Here is a 21,861-nt window from a genome sequence, read left to right on the forward strand (position 1 = left end):
AATTTACAGGAACATTGGAACATCGTGTTACACCATGGACTGAAAAAAGATAACGAAACGTGTTGTGAAGTCACGTCATGGAGAGTTGAACCATGTTCAAACACTTTGTTTCAAGTACTGGATAATAACTTAAATGGGCTAGTTGATCTAAATGCAAAGACGTGTAGTTGTATGAAATGGCAAACATCTGGTTATCCGTGTGGCCATGTTATAAAAGTTGCTCTTCATTTAAACCAAGATGATTCAAGCGCATACGCTATGGATTGCTACACTACAGAAGTTTATCGACAGACTTATGCCGAGATTGTCTACCCTATTCCACATCCTTCTGAGTGGGACATACCAGATGACTTACAAACAGTTTTGCCACCAGCCATGGACAGAAGGCTACCTGGCCGACCAAAAAGTCACGATCGTATACCGTCTAAGGGTGAAGAGAAGAAGAGATTGACATGTAGTCGGTGCAAGGAAGTGGTCATACAGGTTGACATGTGGATCACCAGTGCCATCAAAATCATCTTTTCCTCTACCAAATATGGATCCTCATCAAAATCCAAAGCTCATATGGTGTCAAGCAAAAGGCAATCATCTTTAAATCCCAATCACAATTGGCTTCACCTTTTGGGACTGTTAACTTAGGTGATTTTTAAATGCAAACGTTGTTTATGTGGATTTTATGTGTGAACTTTTAACATTTTCAGTTGAATTAATGACTCAGGCCAACCATTTTGACTTAACCAACTCTTGTTATTCAGTTGTTATCACTATTAGGCATGCATTTGACTATTGCAACACGGAAATTACAATCGCAACGAGAGAATCGCAATGCGAAATGAAAATCCCAACATGAAAATCGCAATGCGGAAATGAAAATCGCAACGAGAGAATCGCAATGCGAAATGAAATCGCAATGCGAAATGAAAATCGCAACGAGAGAATCGCAATGCGAAATTAAAATCGCATTGCGATTCTCTCGTTGCGATTTTCATTTCCGCATTGCGATTTTCATTTCGCATTGCGATTCTCTCGTTGCGATTTTCATTTCGCATTGCGATTTTCATTTCGCATTGCGATAGTCATTTTTGCCTTCAACATAATGCAGATTGAAATCAACAAAATCAACCATTACATTTCAATCAATTAAACAAGCACAAATAAGAATTATGTTCGCATCAATTACATAAATTAACTTTTACAAATCATCTTTTACAAATCAATTAACAATCAAAAAATAAGCAATAATTCTTATTTCCGATCATCTACTATTGAATCAACTTTACAAATCAATTAAACAATCAAAAAACAATCAATTAAACTATTGAATCAACTTTTGCAGCCATACATCATTTTCACGCAGTTCACTTCTGAGATTAACCTGCAGAAACCAAACATTTGCTCAAAAACACACTTTCTACACATCTAAAACCTACAAACAGCAAATTATTGAATTCTAGGTACTTAACCAAACATTTTCAAACCAAAAGTATATAAACTTACCAATTGTTTATGGACATTTTTATAACGCGGATGCAGGTAGGCAGCGTCTCGTATATATCGATTTAGCCATATAATGCCGAACCACAAGCCTACGCAGCTCTATCTCTATCGGTGGGAGGTAGATACTTGATGCTTCCCGTCGTCAAACGCTCCAACGCCAAGCATACGAGAGGACCACAATCTCCTCTGGCTCCGCTCGTTTGTTGTTGGCGCGGTCTCGTCTCTAATAACTGTAATATTGAGCTTCTTTGGCTCTTGTTTCCAGAACGAGTCCAATAATTGATCGCATCCAAGAATTTAGCCAAATGAGAGCTCCATCCCTTAATAACATCTCTTAAATAAGCCAATGATATGTAATTATCATGCTGTCATACACTATTGTCTTAAGGATGGGAGCTGAAGCTCGACGAGAATCCAATGTTTAGTTCCAAAACAGGGATAAACACCTGCAATCATAAGTAATAATTCATTCATTTGCGCACTTATTTCATAAAACCTTTAAACTCAATCTAAAATAAATACTAACCTTATCGACCTCCCCATGCAGGATAAAGTTTAGCTTGTCCATTGCCCAAATCAAATGATTCATCTTGTGCATTCTTCAAGTGAACGGCGTTAAAAGACGTCGGCATAATTGTATATCGTATATTTTATTTTTCTTAAGTTTTCTTATTATTAGACGTGTCACCCACGCATCGATATGCTGTTTTACAAAAAAGACATATATTAGTGACTACATAAATTTAAAAAAAAATTTAATCAAATTGAAATATAAGAAAAATATAAGACTTACCCCCCATCGAAATAGCCATTGTCTTCGACCCTAATAATACGCCCCACCAAGACCGATCAAGCAACAAATAGATATCATCGGTGAGCTTGCATATGTCAGTGAAACACCCCTGGCTCCGCTCATTAGATAAAAATCAACAGCGGTCTTAGCCCAAAGGGTGTTATCCAGAATTGTGTCCGGTAGTTGTTCCCTCTCCTCTTCAGATACCGGTATGGTACTGGCCGGTAACTCATACGAGAGCCAACTTGAATCCATCATGTCGGCACGTCAGAGGGTTTCTCAAGAAGCCTACATATGACGCCATGTGAATCGGGCTCTTGAATGGTGGGAGAGACCTCTTCAATGATGACAGTGGCCTCTGAACGGTGGGAGGGGACTCTCGAGGAATGATAGGGGGGCCTCTTCAACGATAGGAGTGGACTCTTGAGGGATGACAGGCGAGTCGGGCTTCTTCTTGCGGTGTCTTCGCACTATGGGGTGTACGGAGACTTAATAGCACGTGCACGCTGTCTGATGCGTGAACTCCGTCGTGCAAGCATAACTCGACGTAAAGCATCCACTCTATCGGGCCGTTAAATAATTAAATACAAAATCAGTAAATAAACAGACATGATATTTAAACAGTGAAACAAAGACAAATATGTTTCAAACTTGCATTGTATTCACCCAAGTCATTATTCTATCATAGTTCACAAAATGCATCAGATAACAAAGAAAAATATGTTTCAAACTAATACCCTGAGTTAGTATTTGTCTTTGTTTTGTCTATTGGTTGAAGTAATGCAATCCATTCAAGTTTCAATTTGCAGAAGAAGAATAGTTTACTTTCGCAACACGAAATTAAAATCGCAACGCGAAATGATAATCAAATCGCAACGAAAAGAATCGCAACGCGAAATGAAAATCGCAATGCGATTTTGGTTTCACGTTGCGATCTTGTCGTTGCGATTTTGGTTTCGCGTTGCGATTCTGTCGTTGCGATTTCATTTCGCGTTGGATTTGGTTTCGCGTTGCGATTTTAAGTTTCGTGTGCGAAAGTAAACTATTTCTTCTTCTGCAAATTGAAACTTGAATGGATTGCATTACTTCAACCAAAAGACAAAACAAAGACAAATACTTTTCACAGTGTTAAGAATATAGTTTAGCAGAATTGGCAGCAACCCGAACAAATTTTACTTTCAACCAAAAGACAAAACAAAGACAAATACTATTTCACAGTGTTAAAGAATACACAGTTTAGCAGAATTGGCAGCAACCGAACAATTACTTTCAACCAAAAGACAAAACAAAGACAAATACTATTCACAGTGTTAAAGAATACACAGTTTAGCAGAATTGGCAGCAACCGAACAAATTTACTTTCAACCAAAAGACAACACAAGACAAATACTATTTCACAGTGTTAAAGAATACACAGTTTAGCAGAATTGGCAGCAACCCGAATAAATTTACTAAGCAATCTAAGTGAAATGCTAATCTAAGTGAAATTACGAGTAAATTTATCATTAAGTTAAATATGGAAAATCTTAAACTTACCTCGTTGCGTAGAGTAATGAACCTCATTCTGCAATGATACTATCATCTCACGTAGAGCGGCAACCTCACCACGTAAAGTTGACACCTCCACACGCCATGCACCTCGTTATCGCGTAGAGTACCGATCTCCTCACGCAAGGCATTGACCTCATCACGTAACTCCCTTGACTCATCCCGTGGAGGTGGAGGTGGAGAACAGGGAGATAGGAGTCGTGGCATCTTTGCGGTCGCCTATCATGAGGTGATGGTGGAGAAGAGGCGATGATGTGACGGGATAGGTGATGGCTCTCGTTCTAGAGGTGTATAGTCGGGTCGATCGGGTGATGAGGCCTAGGTGAGGTGATGGCTCTCTCCGTGGGTGTCAGTCTTTGTAATGGAATGTTGGCCTCCTAAAATATGTTAAACGTCTTATGGTATTAAGTCCAACCCAATCCAACAGAGTTTTCCTATTCCAGGAAATAGCCCTGGGAATATCATTTGACGTTTTTATTGCATATGTACGCATGCTGGGGAAAGCCTCGAATATCCAAATCTACAAACAATATATACAAAATTAGTAATTGTTAATAATTAATTATAATTTAGAAACATTATATAGAAATTCTTACCTTAAAGGCCCAAACAAAGCCTGACAAAGTGTATTCGACCCATCGCCACGCAAACTTTTGCGGTCATCAAAGGCAGTAGAACTTAGTCCAGGTAGCTTCCATATATACGAACCCCACGGAAACAGATTCCATGCATTCAGGTCCTCTACCAATATTATTAGCTCCCGAGGAATAGGTTGTCTGGCCTCTCTGCCTAAAAAGCCGGCATACACAAGTAGTAGAAGGCATACTCGGAACATCGACGTCATCCATCCGAGTGAAACCAGCTCTTATTAAACAATTTCTTCAGGTCGTCGACGTGTAGGTTCGGCTTCTCCATTGACTCATCCGGAAAAAACCCGGGATAACCATGATGGGCGGGCGATATGACGAGTGTACCGGCCTACATCATCGTGTCCGAATCGTAGACCAGTGATTAAGCAGAACTCCTTCCGCCCAAAAAAGTATACGCTGGTGGAAAATGAAACCATATCTCTTCCTCACCACGTTGTATACTGTCGGGTAGATTTGATGTCATGGTCTGAAGCCACAAATGGGTCAAATTAGCATCTCCCCGGATGCTGTACTCTCAGCCATGGCCCGAAGCAGGTTTCCTCAAACAATTGTCTTTGAGCAGGTGAAAGCTTCGAAGCAATTGTAGTGGCTAGGCTAACTTTATTCCTTAATGTCAATGAAGTCGAAAAAAATTTCTACAAAAACAATAAACATACCAAGTTAGATATACCAAAAACTACACTGTGAAGATATACCAAAAAAATAAACATAAAAAGTAGTAGTTTATTCTTGAAACTAAAATTTGCAACACTGTTTTGTCTTTTGGTTGAAATGAAAATCGCAACGAGAGAATGACTGTCTCAACGAGAGAAATGAAAATCGCAACGAGAGAATCGCAACGCGAAATGAAAATCGCAACGCGAAATGAAAATCGCAATGCGATTTTGGTTTCGCGTTGCGATTCTCTCGTTGCGATTTTCATTTCGCGTTGCGATTCTCTCGTTGCGATTTTCATTTCTCTCGTTGCGACAGTCATTCTCTCGTTGCGATTTTCATTTATCTCGTTGTGACTCTTCTGCAAATTGAAACTTGAATGGATTGCATTACTTCAACCAAAGACAGAACAAAGACAAAGACAAATACTAACTTGAAAATCGCAACGAGAGAATAGCAACGCGAAATGAAAATCGCAACGACAGAATCGTAACGCGAAATGAAATCTAAGTGAAATGGTTAATCTATTATTGAAATGACCAGTAACTTATCATCAGTTTCAATATGAAAAACCTACAATAATGAAAACATTTCAAAATAAAAATAATTAAAAAAACTAACCTCGGAGGTTGATTTTCCATTTCTGAATATTGTGAGGGATTTCTGACCGTGAATGGTTGTGAGGGATTTCGCCGGAGATGGGGACGGAAATCTTCGGAGATGGGGACGGATTTCTTCGCCGTAGAGAGTGAGAGATGGAGATGGGACTGAGTTGTGATTTTAGGTTTTAGGTTATGAGTTGCGATTACGGGATTTTGTCTTAATATTCGTTTTTGTAATTTGAAAATAAAATACGCGTAGCGATTATAATGGCGCTTTAAATATCGCGTTGCGATTTACGGATACGCGTGCGATTTTATGTATTATCGTTGCGATTTACGGATACGCGTTGCGATATACGGATACGCATTACGATTTACCCATACGCGTTGCGATTTACGGATACACGTTGCGATTTACGGATACGCGTTGCGATTTATGTGTTCGCGTTGCGATTTTCATATTTGCGTTGCGATTTTGGAAAATCGCAATGCGAATTTGTACTATCGCATTGCGATTTTCAAGAATCACGTTGCGATTTTGGAAACTGATTTGCGATTCTGGGGATCGCGTTGTGATTTTTATTTCGCGTTGCGATTTTGTTGGTCATTTTGGCAAATCCAAAAAAAGTTGGTTAAAATCGTATATTATAAGGCATTTTTGGTCACTGAGGCGATTTTCTCTTTTAAATACTTATTAAAATGAATTAATTTATTATCGATAATTCATATTGTAATGGATGATAACTTATGAAGAATAATGATATTGGGAACAAGTGTTGGTAATGCTCAATCCCACATAGTTGGAAACACTATTGGGAATTATATTTAAGGCTTGTATTTTGCACTTCCTTGTTGAGTGAAAGAGGACAAGGGGGACTCTCGCGCGGCGCCGCCGCCGCCGTCTCGTCTCGGGTCGGGTCGTGGTCGTGGTCGTGGTCGTGGTCGTGGTAATACGTGTCTTCGACACGTCCGCGCGGATACTATCTTTTTAGAGAAAATTCTTAAGAAACAAAATTTTTTTAACTATTCTTTTTTAACTATTCTCTCAGTCGCATTGCGATTCTCTTAGTCGCATTGCGATTTTCTTCTAAATCGCGTTGCGACTCTCTCAATCGCATTGCGATTCTATAAATCGCATTGCGATTCTATCAATCGCATTGCGATTTTCTTCTAAATCGCGTTGCGAACTTGGAAGCTCGCGTTGCGATTTTCTTTTGACCATTGCGATTTTCTTTTTAACGTTGCGATTTTCTAAATCGCGTTGCGATTTTGATATCGCGTTGCGATTTTATTGGTCATTTTGGCAAATCCAAAAAAAGTTGGTTAAAATCGTATATTATAAGGTATTTTTGGTCACTGAGGCGATTTTCTCTAATTTTTATAATTATATACAATACATATATATTTCTTCATTTTTTTGAATTAATCACTGATATCCGATCTATTGACTGATTTAATTCAGATCGGGTACTGCAAAGGCGAGATCGACCTTCCCAACCTAGTTTACTCTATTCTCAAACGCTAGGATTCGAAACCCTGACATTACTTAAGGGTTTCAATATTATATTTCGAGTTCGAGTTGAACTTGATAATTTTTAACTTGTGAGTTTGAGTGGAGTTGAGCTTACTTTTAAAGTTTTCAAGTTCGAGTCGAGCTCAGCAATACTCGAGTTCGACTTGGCTCGTTTAACAAACGACGTTTGGTTTAATTTTTTTTTTATTAAAAATTTTTGGTTTTTTTCGGTTTTCAGCCGGTCCGGTTCGAACAGTTCAACGATTTTGACCGATTCACTAGTCGTGATTCAACCGGTTTAAAATAAACCAGATTAGGCAACAATTCCCGATTAAACCGATTGAACCGGCCGGTCCATTTTCAAAACAGAGCATTGAAGGAAGTAAAAACTAGAGATTAGGGTTTTGCGGGATATGCCGGCGTCACCCATTCCTCTGTACACCTTCCGTCCTTGGTGTTTGATTCAGCCAGTCCAATAATTTTTTTTGAGTTATTTAATTTAACGAGTTTTATTTTATAAAATTAAAATTAATTTAAAATTTTCTCAAGTCAATTCGAGTTTATAAAATTTGAGATAAGTTGGATCAAATTAAATTTTTTGAGTTTCTGTTTAAATTTAATTATATATATATATATATATATATATGTAATATTATAATATTGATAATTCTAATTTAAATAATTTTTATAATTATATACAATACATAAATATTTCTTCATTTTTTGAATTAATCACTGATATCCGATCTATTGACTGATTTAATCCAGATCGGGTACTGCAAAGGCGAGATCGACCTTCCCAACCTAGTTTACTCTATTCTCAAACGCTAGGATTCGAAACCCTGACATTGCTTAAGGGATCCAGTGCCTCATCCCACTATACCAACTGGTTATTGAATCATACTTTTTAATATGTGACATACATATATCATACAAAATCGATGAACTCAACTTAAACTTAAAATCAATCCATTAATTACTAAAAAATTTGAGTTATTCAAATTGTATTTTACAACAATAATTTCAAAAAGGAAGGGAAAGCTTCAATCATTTTTACCTGAGTTGGGATTTAATTATTTTGTCTGAATCTGCCCCCAATTAGAATGATAAAGAAACCATTGGATTTTTGTAAGGAAGGGCAAAGTGAAAGCTCTTTGAGTGAAAAACAAAATAGGGGACAATAATAGGATTTTGGTTGTACGAGGTGGTTAAATGCTGCTGGTCGTTAGACTTTTCTTTTTTATCTTCTTTTTTTACTAGTGTGTGAAATAAGAGGTTTTGAATTACGTAAACGGTGTGGACAGACTACTTAGTAAAGTCTTTTTTAGGGTAAAGTGTCTCGTAATCTGGGGTTTAGGAATCCTTCTTCCTTCTGCAACAAATGTGACATTCACAAATCCAAGGAGCAGAATGAACATTCAACCGCTTCCTCATCGACCTCAATGTATGGAGCATCCATAGTCACACTTGCCACGATATCTTCTTCAGCATTTATGATCACTAAGGCTCCATCAATAACAAAATTTAACTTTTTGATGCAATGTGGATGGTACTGCACATGCTTGATGAATCCATGGCCTTCCCAAAAGATAGTTGTAAGAAGACATGATATCCATCACTAAGAACTCAACGTTGTAGATGGCTAGTTCTATTGTTAACGACACCTCAATCTTGCCAATTACCTCTCTCTTGGTCCTATCAAATGCTCAGACCACGTTATGACAGGTTCTCATATGAGAGGTATCCATTGACAACCTCTTCAATGTGACTAAAGGCATCACGTTCAGGGCTGAACCGTTATCGATTAAAACACTTAGTAATGCATACCCCTTACAGTAGGTAGTAATGTGTAATGCCTTTGTTCGGCCTCTCCCTCCGTATGAAATCTCATAATCTGAGAATCAGATGAGATTATCAGCTTGAATATTATTTACCAGTCGATCCATCTTGATGACTGGTATGTTTTGGGGCACGAACGTCTTATTTAGGACTTTCAACAGTGCTTCTCGGTGTACCTCCGAGTTCAATAGTAGTACCATCATTGAGGTGCGCGTCGGCAAGCTGTGAATCTATTCTATAATGCTATACTCGATGTGTTTCAAGAATTTGAGGAACTCTTTAGCTTCATCCTCCTTTATGGGTTCGTTGATAGCTAGCACATTTTTGTTAAAGGGCTCAAGTGGTCTCTGCCCCACTTTACTGTCACATTATTTTGAAGTACTCACCTGGCATTCGTACTTCCATGACACTTGTCGATTGTCCTTGTATTGAAAAGGATGGGGTGCTATGATCACCACCTTGGATTGTGTTGTTGTTGTTGCTTTCATTTTTGGGGTAATTATCAAAGGACTACCCCTACCGAATCTTTTTTTTGATGATTCTCCAGTAGCGTAAACATCTGCTTCTGGAGAATCCAAGTGTACCAGAATAGAGATTAGGCAGACTTTCAGAAGAGGTACCAAGACCGGAAGAAGGTTTGGGAAGCATCTACAATGAATAATTAATCCAGTCATTCCTATCTCAAAATTAGATCAGTTTGGGCTTGGTTTTCAGCCCAGACATCACAAAAAGGGGAAGGAAATCCAGAAAAACCAGGAAAGAATACTAGCCAGGTTAATTTGAAGTGAGTTTCAATGGGAGCCCATGATATTCATGCCTCTTTATAATACGTTTAAGTCAGGTGGTTATGTGTTAGAGACTACCTCATCAGCTTTAGAAGCGGCTTTTGAAGATCTAAGCATCAATGCCGTGACCACAGGAAATGATGAAGATACGGATAGATCCGGAATCTACCCTCTTCCACCTAAGTTTGCGCCTAGCCACTGGTTGGTGGAAGAACTACTTGTGGTTTACAAGAGTCTTTCAGAGTAATATTCTAACTATCTCTGTTTGTCTATACCCGGGGTAATATGTGATCTTTTGTAAAGGTGAATGAACATTCTTGTTTAAATTCAATAAAAGATGCATTTTTTCTCTTTCCATGGCAAACAAGTTTTCTTATTTCATTTCTTTTGAATTCATTTTCTATTTTCTTCATTTCAGTATTCCATTCTAATATCTTTCAAACTTAATTTTTGGTTGCTCTATGTGGGATGTTTTCCAATCACACATACATATTTCTCTTTTCCTTCAGGTCCCTAGATAACGATAATGCATGCATTGATGATCCTGATCCAAAGATAGATTTTGAATCGGCCATTTGTCTCGGGGAATTTGATGAATGCGACAATGAAGAGGAATGCAACTTACCTACCAAATTGTTGAGAATGGTAGAAAGAGAAGAAAAACAAATATTGCCACATGAGGAGAAGATTGAAATCTTAAATCTGGGCACTGAAGAAGACAGAAATGAGATTAAGATTGGCACAACTTTTTCGGTTGAAGTAAGACAAAACTTGATAGTCTTACTTTAGGAATATAGAGATGTGTTCGTATGGTCGTATCAAGACATGTCGGGGTTAGACACAGATATGGTAGTCCACAAATTACCTATCAAACCATAATGCAAACAGGAGCAACAAAAGCTGAGAAGAATGTGAACTGAGATGCTTCTTAAAATCAAAGAAGAAGTCAAGAAGCAATTTGATACCAATTTCCTCCAAGTGGCCAAGCATCCGGAGTGGGTGGTTAACATAGTGTCGGTTCCGAAGAAAGATGGGAATGTTCGCATATGTGTCGATTACTGGGACCTTAACAAGGCAAGTCCCAAAGACAACTTTCCTCTGCCACACATAGACACTCTGATGGACAATATAGTTGAGAACGCTTTATTTTCATTCATTGACGGATTCTCGGGATATAATCAGATCAATATGCATCTTGAAGACATGGAAAAGACCACGTTCGTCACAATATGGGGAACTTTCTGCTACAAAGTGATGCCCTTCGGATTGAAGAATGACGGGGCCAGATATCAGAGAGCTATGGTGACCCTGTTCCACGACATAATGCAAAAAAAATTGAGGTTTATGTCAAAGACATGATAGTCAAGGCACAAACCGAGAATCAACATGTTGAGAATCTGAGAAAGCTCTTCCAGAGATTAAGAAAGTTTCAACTAAGACTAAACCCTATCAAATGCACCTTCGGGGTAACATCTAAGAAGCTGTTAGGCTTCGTAGTCAGCAGAAAATGCATTGAGGTTGATCCTGATAAAGTTAAAGCTATCCAGAATCTACCTCCATCACGAACACAAAAAGAGGTTTGAGGTTTTCTGGTCAGATTAAACTACATAGCATGTATCTCAGTTAACCGATAAATGTGACCCAATCTTCTGTCTTCTCCGAAAGAACAACCTCAGAGCATGGGATGAGAACTGTCAAATTGCATTCAAAAAAGTAAAGGAGTATTTATCTCTCACTCCTATTCTGATGTCCCCCATCTCAGGAAAGCCTCTATTCTTGTATCTATCCATATTCGAGAATTCGATGGGATGCGTCTTGGGTCAACATGACGAGTTCGGAAGGAATGAAAGAGTCATATACTACTTGAGCAAAAAGTTCATAGATTGCGAGGTCAGATATCCTCCCATCGAAAAGGTTTGTTGTGCTTTAGTCTAGGCTACAAAGAGAATCAGACAATACATGATGTATCACACCACTTGGCTGATTTTCAAGTTAGATCCACTAAAGTACATGATGGGTGTACCTGCTCTCTCTTGAAGGTTTGCCCGATAGCAAATGCTATTGTCTAAATTTGACATCGAGTATGTGAGCCAGAAAACAATAAAAGGAAGTTTCATATCATATTTCTTGGCAAGCAAAACAGATGAAAATTATGAGCCGCTAAACTTTGACTTCCCATATGAAGACTTGATGGTCATATCCTTAGAAGAAGCGAGTACTTCTACCGACGATTCTTGGAGAATACAATTCAATGGTGCATCAAATGCATTAGGACATGGCATCGGGGCTATATTGATCTCCCCAAAAGGGAATCATTACCAATTCACTAGCACATTGAATTTCGATTACACCAACAACATGACAGAATATGAAGCTTGTGTTTTGTGATTTCGAGCTGCACTGGGGCAAAATATAAAGATCTTGCGGGTATACGGAGATTTAACCCTAGTAATCTATCAGCTACGTGGAGAATGAGAAACCAAGGATGCAAAGCTGGTGTAATACTGAAAGCTAATACTAGATCTGCTCGAAGAAGTCGATGAAGTCACCTTCCACTACGTGCCTATAGAAGAAAATCAAATGGTTGATGCTTTAGCTACCTTGGCAGCCACATTCAATGCTGGCGGGGAGTCTAAAATGATGCCAATTAACATGAAGTCATATGAGTACCCGACTCATTGTTACCAAATCAAGGAAGTGAAAGACACTAGCCTTGGTACCATGGCATTCTGCAATACATTAAAAATCAAAGTTATCCAGAGGAAGCCACCGAAACTGATAAAAGAATCATTAGAATGATGGCAGCTGGATATGTCCTTGACGGGGAGGTCTTGTACAAAAAAAACCATGATCAAGTCCTGTTAAGGTGTGTCGATGTAAAAGAGGCAAATATGATAGTGGAAGAAGTACATGATGGAGTTTGTGGAACTCATGCAAATGGACATATGATGTCAAGACAAATAATGAGATGCGAATATTTTTGGTCCACACTGGAAAGTAATTGTATCAATTATGAAAGAAGATGTCATAAATGTCAAATTTACGGAGACAAAAAAAATGTTCCACCTCATCCACTTCATGCCATGACATCACCATGGTCTTTTTCTATGTGGGGCATGAACGTTATCGGGAAAATCCATCCGTAGGCTTTAAATGGTCACCGGTTCATCCTTGTGGCAATTGATTATTTCACAAAATGGGTAGAGGCTACGTCATATACCAGTATCACTCAGTCTACTATTTTTAAGTTTTTGAAGAAAGAGATCATATGTCGGTATGGTTTACCTGAAAGAATTATCACTGACAATGCTACAAACCTGAACAACAAAATGATGGACGATGCTTATGAGCAATTCAACATAAAGCATCACAACTCTACTGCTTACAGACCAAAGATAAATGAAGTAGTAGAAGCGGCAAATAAAAACATCAAGAAGATAATGGAGAAAACGACCAAGACCTACAAGGATTGGCATGAGAAATTACCTTTGGCTTTGTTCGCTTACCGAACCTCGGTACGAACCTCGACTGGGGCAACTCCATTTTCACTAGCTTATGGAATGAAAGCAGTGCTTCCCATTGAAGTAGAAATTTCGTCACTCCGGGTCTTGATAGAAGTCAAACTGGATGATATAGAATGGGTGCAATCTCGATATGATCAACTAAACATGATAGATGAAAAGAGACTGAAAGCCATTCATCATGGTCAAGTATATCAGAAACGGATGATTTTAGTACATGACAAGGTGCGCCCGAGAATATTCTGTGAAAAAGATCTGGTGTTAAAGAGAATTTAGCCCATTCAGAAAGATTTCAGAGGAAAATGGATGCCAAATTGGGAAGGACCTTATGTCGTGAAAAAAACCTTTTCCGAATGAGCCCTTGTCCTGGCTGAAATGGACGGACCGGAACTGCCAAATCCCGTCAATTTGGATACAGTCAAGAAATACTTCGCTTAGGATAAAACCCAAGAGGGCATCCAAAGTTGAAGAAGAAAAAGAAAAAACATTTAGGGTGAAAACCCGAAAGGACGCCCTAAATTGAAAAAAGAGAAAAAAAATAAAAGAAAAAAGAGAAAAGAGAAAAGAAAAAGAAAAAATAAGGTGGGTTCAAGATGAAAACCCAGAAAGGGCATCTTGAAACCAATGATGGGCCCAAGTTGAAAACTCGAAAGGGCGATTTGGATATTGATTCAAGAAATCTAGACAATGGACATATCCCGGAATAAATCTTCTACAAACTTAATGAGTCGGAGAAAGGTTGCACTCTCCTGAACGTTGTCGTATTTTCGAAGATCCCTTGACAAAGGCTATGTTCAAAGTCACCTAACGACTTATCAGTTCAGAGGCGCTCACATTATCAAGATCTAAAACATCAATTCACACTTTATTATGTATTCATTTTCCAAAATTTTGTCATGTATTGTTTATTCTTTTCACTTATGAATAAAGACAATCTTTTCTCTAAGTCAATTCCTTTTAAGCATCTTGGATTGAACTTCACAACGAAAGGGCCATCCGTGATTTCAACTTCACGACGAAGGATATCGTGTCCACCAGCAATATCCACCCTTAGATTGGATTCAACTTCACAAAGAAGGATCTCTAATTCAAAGCTCAACATCACAACGAAGGGTCTTTCCAGTTTCATTCAGAGCAATTTCAACTTCACAACGAAGGATATTGGACTCGAAACAACGCAACTTACACAAGATTGGATTTCAACTTCATGACGAAGGATATCCAATTCAAAGCTCAATTTCACGACGAAGGAGCCATCTACGATTTCAACTTCACTACGAAGGACATTATACCCTAAAGATTGACCCAACTTCACGACGAATGAGTCATCTGTGACACAGCAACACTGAAGTCTTCAGGTCAAGTTTCAGCTTAACGATGAAGTATCTTGAGCTAGAAGATGGTTCAGAGGCCACGTGCCAAAAGCTTTGAGTTCGATTTCAACTTCACGATGAAGGATATCGTGCTAAGAAGTTTCTAATTCAACTCGACCTCACGACGAGGGAGTCATTTCATATTTCAGTTCAAACTGACAAAATCAGTCTTAACATCAGATTTCAACTCTATTTTCGTTACACTATAATGAGCAAAATTTCGATATGAGCAAAGATATGGTCAAAATTTGTCTTTGAATCTTTGCTCTATTTTCGTTACACGGTAATGAGCAAAGAGGGGTAGTTGAAGACACCGAATTTCGTCCATTGATATTATGTTATATAATATATTTTTTATTACAAACTATATCATAATATATATATATATATATATATATATATATATATTTGGGTTTTATTACATGTTACAGGACCCAGTGTAAAACAACCCTAAACCCAACGAGCCCATCAGCACCCAGAAATAGTGAGCCTGACCCGCATCGGCTGGATCAGCTCGCGCGAACCGAATCGATCCGGACCAGGACAGGTTAGGGTTTCAAAACGAAACCCTAGCCCATTTTGCTTCCAATCGCACCTCACCCTGAAGACTTCTCCGTGCCGCATCTTCCGCCTGCCATTTCCCTCGGTTCAACAACCACTAACACACCAACAAAATCCTCATTAAGATTCTATGTACACTAAAAATAGTAATTTTTTAACTATAAAATGATGTAATCAATACCCCATTGTACACACTGAAATTTCATACGAAATGCATACGATTACTCACGAAATCGCTCAAAAAATTACAAAGGTAACTCCAAAGCACTTGCAATGTTTCGAAGAAGTAAAAGAGGGTAAAAATCTCACCTTTTCATTTCGATTTCAAGGCTTACATGTAATTTCTTTTTTCTTCGTGTTTGTGTTTCAAAAAAACCCAAAAGAAAAAAACCAAAATCATTTTTATTTTTAAGCAATGGAGAAGGAAAGGTGTTCGAAAATAAAAAAAAAGAAAATTTTTCCACTGCCGATCACGCAAGGCGGCGGGGTTGCTGGAATATGGAAATCTACGGTGGTATTCATGTCACCGAGAGAATGAAGAATGGGAGAGGGGGCTTCGTTTTAAAAAGTGAAGAAATGAAATGTTTTAGGCTAAAGGTTGGCCTTTATATCGACCCGCGACCCGACTCGTGGATCTATAAGATCCCCGTGTTTTTAAACCAAAAAGGGGGAAATTGCAGTTTTGTCCCCTCAATTTTTAAGGATTTTATTTTGACCTTTAATTTAATTTTCACCCGAATTCTTTTTAAATTGGCCCCTTAATTTTGATTTTCTTCTAATTTAACCCCTTTTATTAATTATTATTATATTTTTTTCAAATATATTTTTATATATATTTATTTTTTATCATAATTATTATTTTTTTAAAAGTATCGTTCTATATATATATTTATATTTTTTAGTTTTTTTTCATTCTTTTTTTACTATTTATCTATTTATTTTTTACATGTTTATCTCCAGGATTCTTGGTACTCTCCAGGATTCTGTTCATGAAACAAGGAGAATATTGATCAAAATATTAGAAATTTATGAATAAAACTTATGTCAAAATGTACAAACTGAGAAATATACCAGGCAAGCAACCATCAAGGCGTGGCTAGTTCCACCGAGAGAGTCCTGCAGTATTCGAGTCAATTTGCTTTCTCGATAGGGTATTCGGGGCAGCTTGTTGTTCAATGCATATATCACATTCGACAAAGCAAACAAGGACTGGTTGATCTTAGCGCTCTCTTGTAGACGAATGCCTTCATTGCAGGTCCTCCTATTATCCTCATTACCTGATAAAATTTAAACTGAATTAGTAATTCGAACTTCCTATGCAACAAACAATTCAAAGTCTCCAAAATTTAACAACCTGCTAAGTCTATGAGGTTGAGCTTCCCCATCAAAACAGGCCCAGAACCTTCATCACAAGGACTGGAAACAGCAATCACAAGGACACCATGGCTTCTACTAGAAACATCATTGATGCCCGTATGTGCAACTTTCCTTCTCTGAATTCCACAGGAGAAGACTTGATGAAATTCAGAAATGGAATTAATAGGCACCCGGGACAGACCCCGTAGATGAGCCCGCCCGTCTTTGTCATCTAAAATCGAAATTTCTTCTGATTTCAGTTCTAAAAGATCATAACACCTATCATTGTAGACCTCATAGTATGAAATCTCTGCTATGCACCCTGTGGTTTGGCATATGGACAAGATTGTGGACATGGCCAAAGGCATTGGACCAGGATGTTCTTCTGTTCCCTGAATTTACAACACCAAACATGTTACTAGAAGAAACAACGGAAGCTGAAATGAACCCTAAACACAACTTTGTGTAAAAAACATTCAGGTCTTGTATCAAAACACCTGAAGCTGTTATAAATTAAAGAAATAAAAGGTTGTTTTCTTCACTGTACCTGCATGGTGTACGTCTTTCCACTACCAGTAGCCCCATAAGCAAAAACGGTGGCGTTAAAGCCATGGAAGATTCCGGGAATCAAAGAGTTCACTTCTCTGTAGAATATCCTTCTGACATTATCATCTTCTTGGGAAAAGAAAGAGTCCAATCTATAGCATTCACTTCGGCTACAATTCCAAAAAAAGAAAAACACATAATCAAAAACCAATGTATCTTCTTTGATCAAACATCAAACTACCCCACCCATAAAAGAAAAGAATCTCACCTGGTATTAGGATATTTAAGGTGAACAGAAACTTCATCAGAAGAATCATTATCTTGATGGTCAAGAAGGAAAGCGCAGGACATTGAGTCTCCGTTTCTTGCAGTAATTTCTTGAGGTAGAAACGGACGGACCCTAACCACCACCCTGACCTTGGAAACGGTGGCTTGTTTCGAGGGAGAACCTAAATTAACGCCTTGGGTTTCCATTCAAACAGAAAATTCTGGGAATAAGAAAGATAATTGGCTGAGAAATGTTAGAGAAAATGAAGAAAGTGGATTGGAGCAGTTGAAAGGCACGAAACAAATTTGTTTAGATTTGGGGATTTTGAATTTTAAAATATCTGATCTTTGGGAAATGCGAGAGAGGTTCAGCCTTTTTTTATTTTTCAATTTGAATTATTGTTTTGAAAACTGGACCGGACTGACCGGTTTAATCGAGAACCGTTGTTTAGTCCGATTCAATCATGAATCGTTGTCTAGTCCGATTCAATCGGAAATCGTTGTCTAGTCCGGTTCAATCTAGACCGATTGAACCGTTACTAGTGAATCGGCAGAACCGTTGAACCGTTCAAACCGGACCGGCTGAAAACAAAAAAAAACCGAGAAAAATTGAAAAAAATAGCCAATTTTGTTTTTTTTTTTAAATTAAACCAAACGACGTCGTTTGTTAAACGAGTCAAGTCGAACTCGAGTATTGCTGAGCTCAACTCGAACTTGAAAAATTTAAAAGTAAGCTCAACTCGATTCAAACTCATAAGCTAAAAATTATGAAGTTTAACTCGAACTCGAAATATAATATTGAAACTTGAACTCGAAAAGGCTTGAACTCAAAAAAAAATTAGAATCTCGATTGAAGCCTAAAATTCGAGCTTTATTGAAGTGAAAGAATAGTTCACTCAATGCTTACCAAAAGGCTCCATGATTTTGAATGCTAAATTATCTCTATTATTTATAGAAGTTAGTTGAGATGATCTTCTATGTTTCTTAGCCTTGTGGGATTGTTTTTAAAAAAAAAACTTAAACCAAACAATATCATTTTGTTATGATTTTTTTACCGCCAAATTTATTTTTTAATTATAGTTATATAATTATATTTATTATTTAATATGTTTTACCTTGAATATTATGTTGTAGTTAATTTGAATAATTTTGTTTCACTTGATTTTATGATTTTTAACTTATATATGTTATGACTTGCTTTGAATATGAATTGTGATATAAAAAATTATTTTTTATTAAATATTTTTGGTATTTTTATTTAATTTTTTAAATAATTATGACGTCGTCCGGTTCTTCCGACCGGTCGGACCAGTTCGACCGGTTGAACCAGTGAACCGGTAGCATGGCCGGTTCGCTAATCGGTTCGGTTCTTAAAACCATGATTTGAATTTGTCTTGCCCGTTGGGTTTGCAATACACACCGTCTTTTTGGCAATATGTTTGTTTGGGGGTAAATTACACGTTTAGTATCTAAATTATCATTTTTGATCCGTTCTAGTACCTAAACTTTCATTTTTTTTAAACATATCTAAAATTTAGTTTTTGTTTCATTTTAATACACTTGTTCAAAGTTTAACGTTAAGTTTTGAAAAAATTAAAAGTTTAGGTACTAAAACGGATAAAATTGATAGTATAGGTACTAAACGCTTTAAATTTTTAACAGTAGGTTCTAAAATGAAACAAAAACTAAACATTAGACATGATTTTAAAAAAAAAAATGAAAGTTTAAATATTAAAATGGACCAAACTTGATAGTTTAAATATTAAATGCGTAGTTTACCCTATTTTTCTAGTGAGATGATTATAAGTATATGTTCGTAATTTTTATTAAGCATAGACCTTTTAGGCATAATATTAGAAAGAGTATATAACATCTTTTTAATTATTTTTCTCTATCATTAACAACGCACAAACCCTTTGCAGACGCAACTGCTTCATCTAAAAATTCCCTTAACGACTAAGATCGCTCGATGTATTCACTATTAGAATAATTATATATTATTATTATTATTATTTTAATAAATATATCTTGTTATAATATATATAAAATGCGAGTCTTAATTAATTTTACTCTAAATCTTTACACATTCTTATTTTTTCTTTCAATTTATTTTGTAACTTACAAATATTTATAAATTGAAGGAAAAATAATTGATATAAAAAAGTTGAAGGATATTTATAAATTACAATTACTTGCGAGCAAGGGAAGAACAACAAAACAATCACAACCTGAAAACATTAGGACAAAAACATGAGCGACATCAGTTGTTGTACATTAAGAACAACATTTCAAGGTGAAAATCAAATAGTATTGTGACTTTAACGCCTTGGTTGCTGTTATGGTAATCTATGTTCACGTATTTGTACGTAATATGCATAGGAATCACAAGAGAACTTTGGTGGAAACTTGAGAGACGAACATAATAGAAATAGAAAAAAAGCTTCATGTGTTCAATTTGATTATATAGACCATTCAACATCCAGAGTCTCTATATTGGAAGGGTTTGTGGTTTGCATTTGGGAAACATGACGGAGTGCTGGATGCATTTATACCGAGTAAACGAAGTAGAAGTGGAAAAATGTTTGGTTTTTAAGATTTTTAAAAAAGTTCGAAGTGCTAGGTGCAATCAAAAGATTGAATGGAGAGAGATGGGAGAGGGTAGCTCCAGAAACTGAGAAAAAAAAAAGAATTACTTGTCATGTTGTACCAGAAGAACTTTGGAGGTTCAAAAGTGTTGGGAAATAAACGATTACGAGTAATTTCCCTATAACCAGATTAGTGAGAATGTGAAATAAAAGTGGAAAAATAATACCCAAAATTGATAACGGAGTTCAGCCAATTATGCCTACGTCTCCGGACTGCTGCAGATATTTTACTAAGAGAGAAAATTTACAGGTGTTTACAAAACACTCACTACTCACAAGAAAGCTCTCTAGTATTGGGAGAAATAAATGATTTAGGATGATTTTGAAGCTAAATGTGCTAGGGTATTTATAGTTGAAGCTTAAGGATTAATCTTGTAAATACCCTAAAGTATGCATGGACTAAAAATGTAATTTTTCAATTTTTATTTTCAAAAAACATTAACCAAACTCTGAAAACCATTTTTCAAAGTGTGGTGCCAAACTTTGAAAACCATTCGACCTCCTTTGTTGAAAACTCATATGGCGGTGCCTACCCTTTTTACTTTATAATCTCCCACTTGAAGACTGATTTGAATGTGTCTTCACACCTCGATCAATGCAGCAGTATTTTTGGTCTCATTACTCTAGCATGTCAATTGAAGTTGAACACAACTTCAGTTTGTCCGTAGTCACCTTCTTTGTCAACATGTCTTCTGGATTTTGAGCTCCACTAATCTTTTCAAGTTTCAAAATCCCATCTTCCAGAAGAGACTGGATAAAATGATATCTCAATTGTATGTGCTTCGTCATAGAATGAAAAGACGAATTCTTTGCTAGATGGATGTCACTTTGACTGTCGTAATACAAGACATTGTTTTCTTATTTCTTGCCTAACTTTTCCAAGAAACTTTGAAGCCAAACCATCTCCTTGCTGGCTTCCGTAATAGCGACATATTCTGCTTCAGTTGTGGAGAGAGAAACTATCTTCTGTAGTTGAGAAACCCAACTTACTGCAGTACCTCCTAGAGTATAGACATACTCTGTAGTGCTTCTTCTGATGTCAATATTTTCGGCTAAGTCAGCATCTACATAGCCTGTCAGTATCGTATCTCCACCTTTGAAACAAAGTGCTTTGTTTATAGTACCTCGCAGATATATGAGGATCCATTTGACTGCTTCCCAGTGTACCTTGCCCTGATTATTCATGTACCTGCTAACAACTCACACTACATGAGTAATATATGGTCTGGTACAAACCATGGCATACATCAGACTTCCAATTGCTGAGGCATACGACACCTTCACCATGTGTGCACATTCTTCCTCCGTCTTTGGTGATTGTTCTTTGAAGAGTCTAAAATGAACACCTAAAGGTATACTTACTAGTTTAACATCTTGCATGTTGAACTTGGAGAGTACTTTGTTGATGTACTCAGCCTGTGATAACATCAAAGTCCCCGACTTTGTGTCTCTCTTAATCCTCATCCCAAGAATCTACTTTACAGCGCCCAGATCTTTCATTGTAAACTGCTTCGACAATTTTTGCTTCAAGTTTTTAATCTCTTGCATGTCTGAGCCTGCAACGAGCATGTCATCAACGTACAACAATAAAATAATAAAGTTGTTATCGAACTTCTTGATGTAGAAACAATTATCTGCTTGACATCTGGTAAAACCACTGCTACTCATGAGGCTATCAAACTTCTTGTACCACTGTCTAGGAGCTTGTTTT

The 21,861-nt window shown here is 37.2% G+C and overlaps 1 protein-coding gene across 1 annotated transcript; it reads right to left on the minus strand.

Annotated features, from left to right (window-relative positions):
• Window positions 1-16,286: 16,286 nt before the first annotated feature.
• On the minus strand, window positions 16,287-17,858 carry LOC120137317 (kinesin-like protein KIN-10B). The gene is made up of 5 exons (XM_039153091.1): window positions 17,507-17,858; window positions 17,240-17,408; window positions 16,691-17,084; window positions 16,408-16,613; window positions 16,287-16,319 (listed from the first exon to the last, which is right to left on the minus strand). The coding sequence occupies exons 1-5, from the start codon at window positions 17,710-17,712 to the stop codon at window positions 16,287-16,289; spliced, it is 1,008 nt and encodes a 335-aa protein (XP_039009022.1). The 5' UTR covers window positions 17,713-17,858.
• Between the last annotated feature and the right edge of the window lie 4,003 nt (window positions 17,859-21,861).

Source organism: Hibiscus syriacus, unplaced genomic scaffold (genome assembly GCF_006381635.1).
Source record: "Hibiscus syriacus cultivar Baekdansim isolate YM2019G1 unplaced genomic scaffold, ASM638163v2 tig00110656_pilon, whole genome shotgun sequence".
Classification (NCBI taxonomy): Eukaryota; Viridiplantae; Streptophyta; class Magnoliopsida; order Malvales; family Malvaceae; genus Hibiscus; species Hibiscus syriacus.

Excerpts from the sequence above, each read along its gene's own strand:
- LOC120137317 (XM_039153091.1), bottom strand. The coding sequence starts at position 17,712 with ATGGAAACCCAAGGCGTTAATTTAGGTTCTCCCTCGAAACAAGCCACC. Across the intron at positions 16,614-16,690 it reads CAACCTCATAGACTTAGCAG|GTAATGAGGATAATAGGAGG; the intron begins GTTGTTAAATTT and ends AAATTTTATCAG. Across the intron at positions 16,320-16,407 it reads CCTTGATGGTTGCTTGCCTG|AATCCTGGAGAGTACCAAGA; the intron begins GTATATTTCTCA and ends TTTCATGAACAG.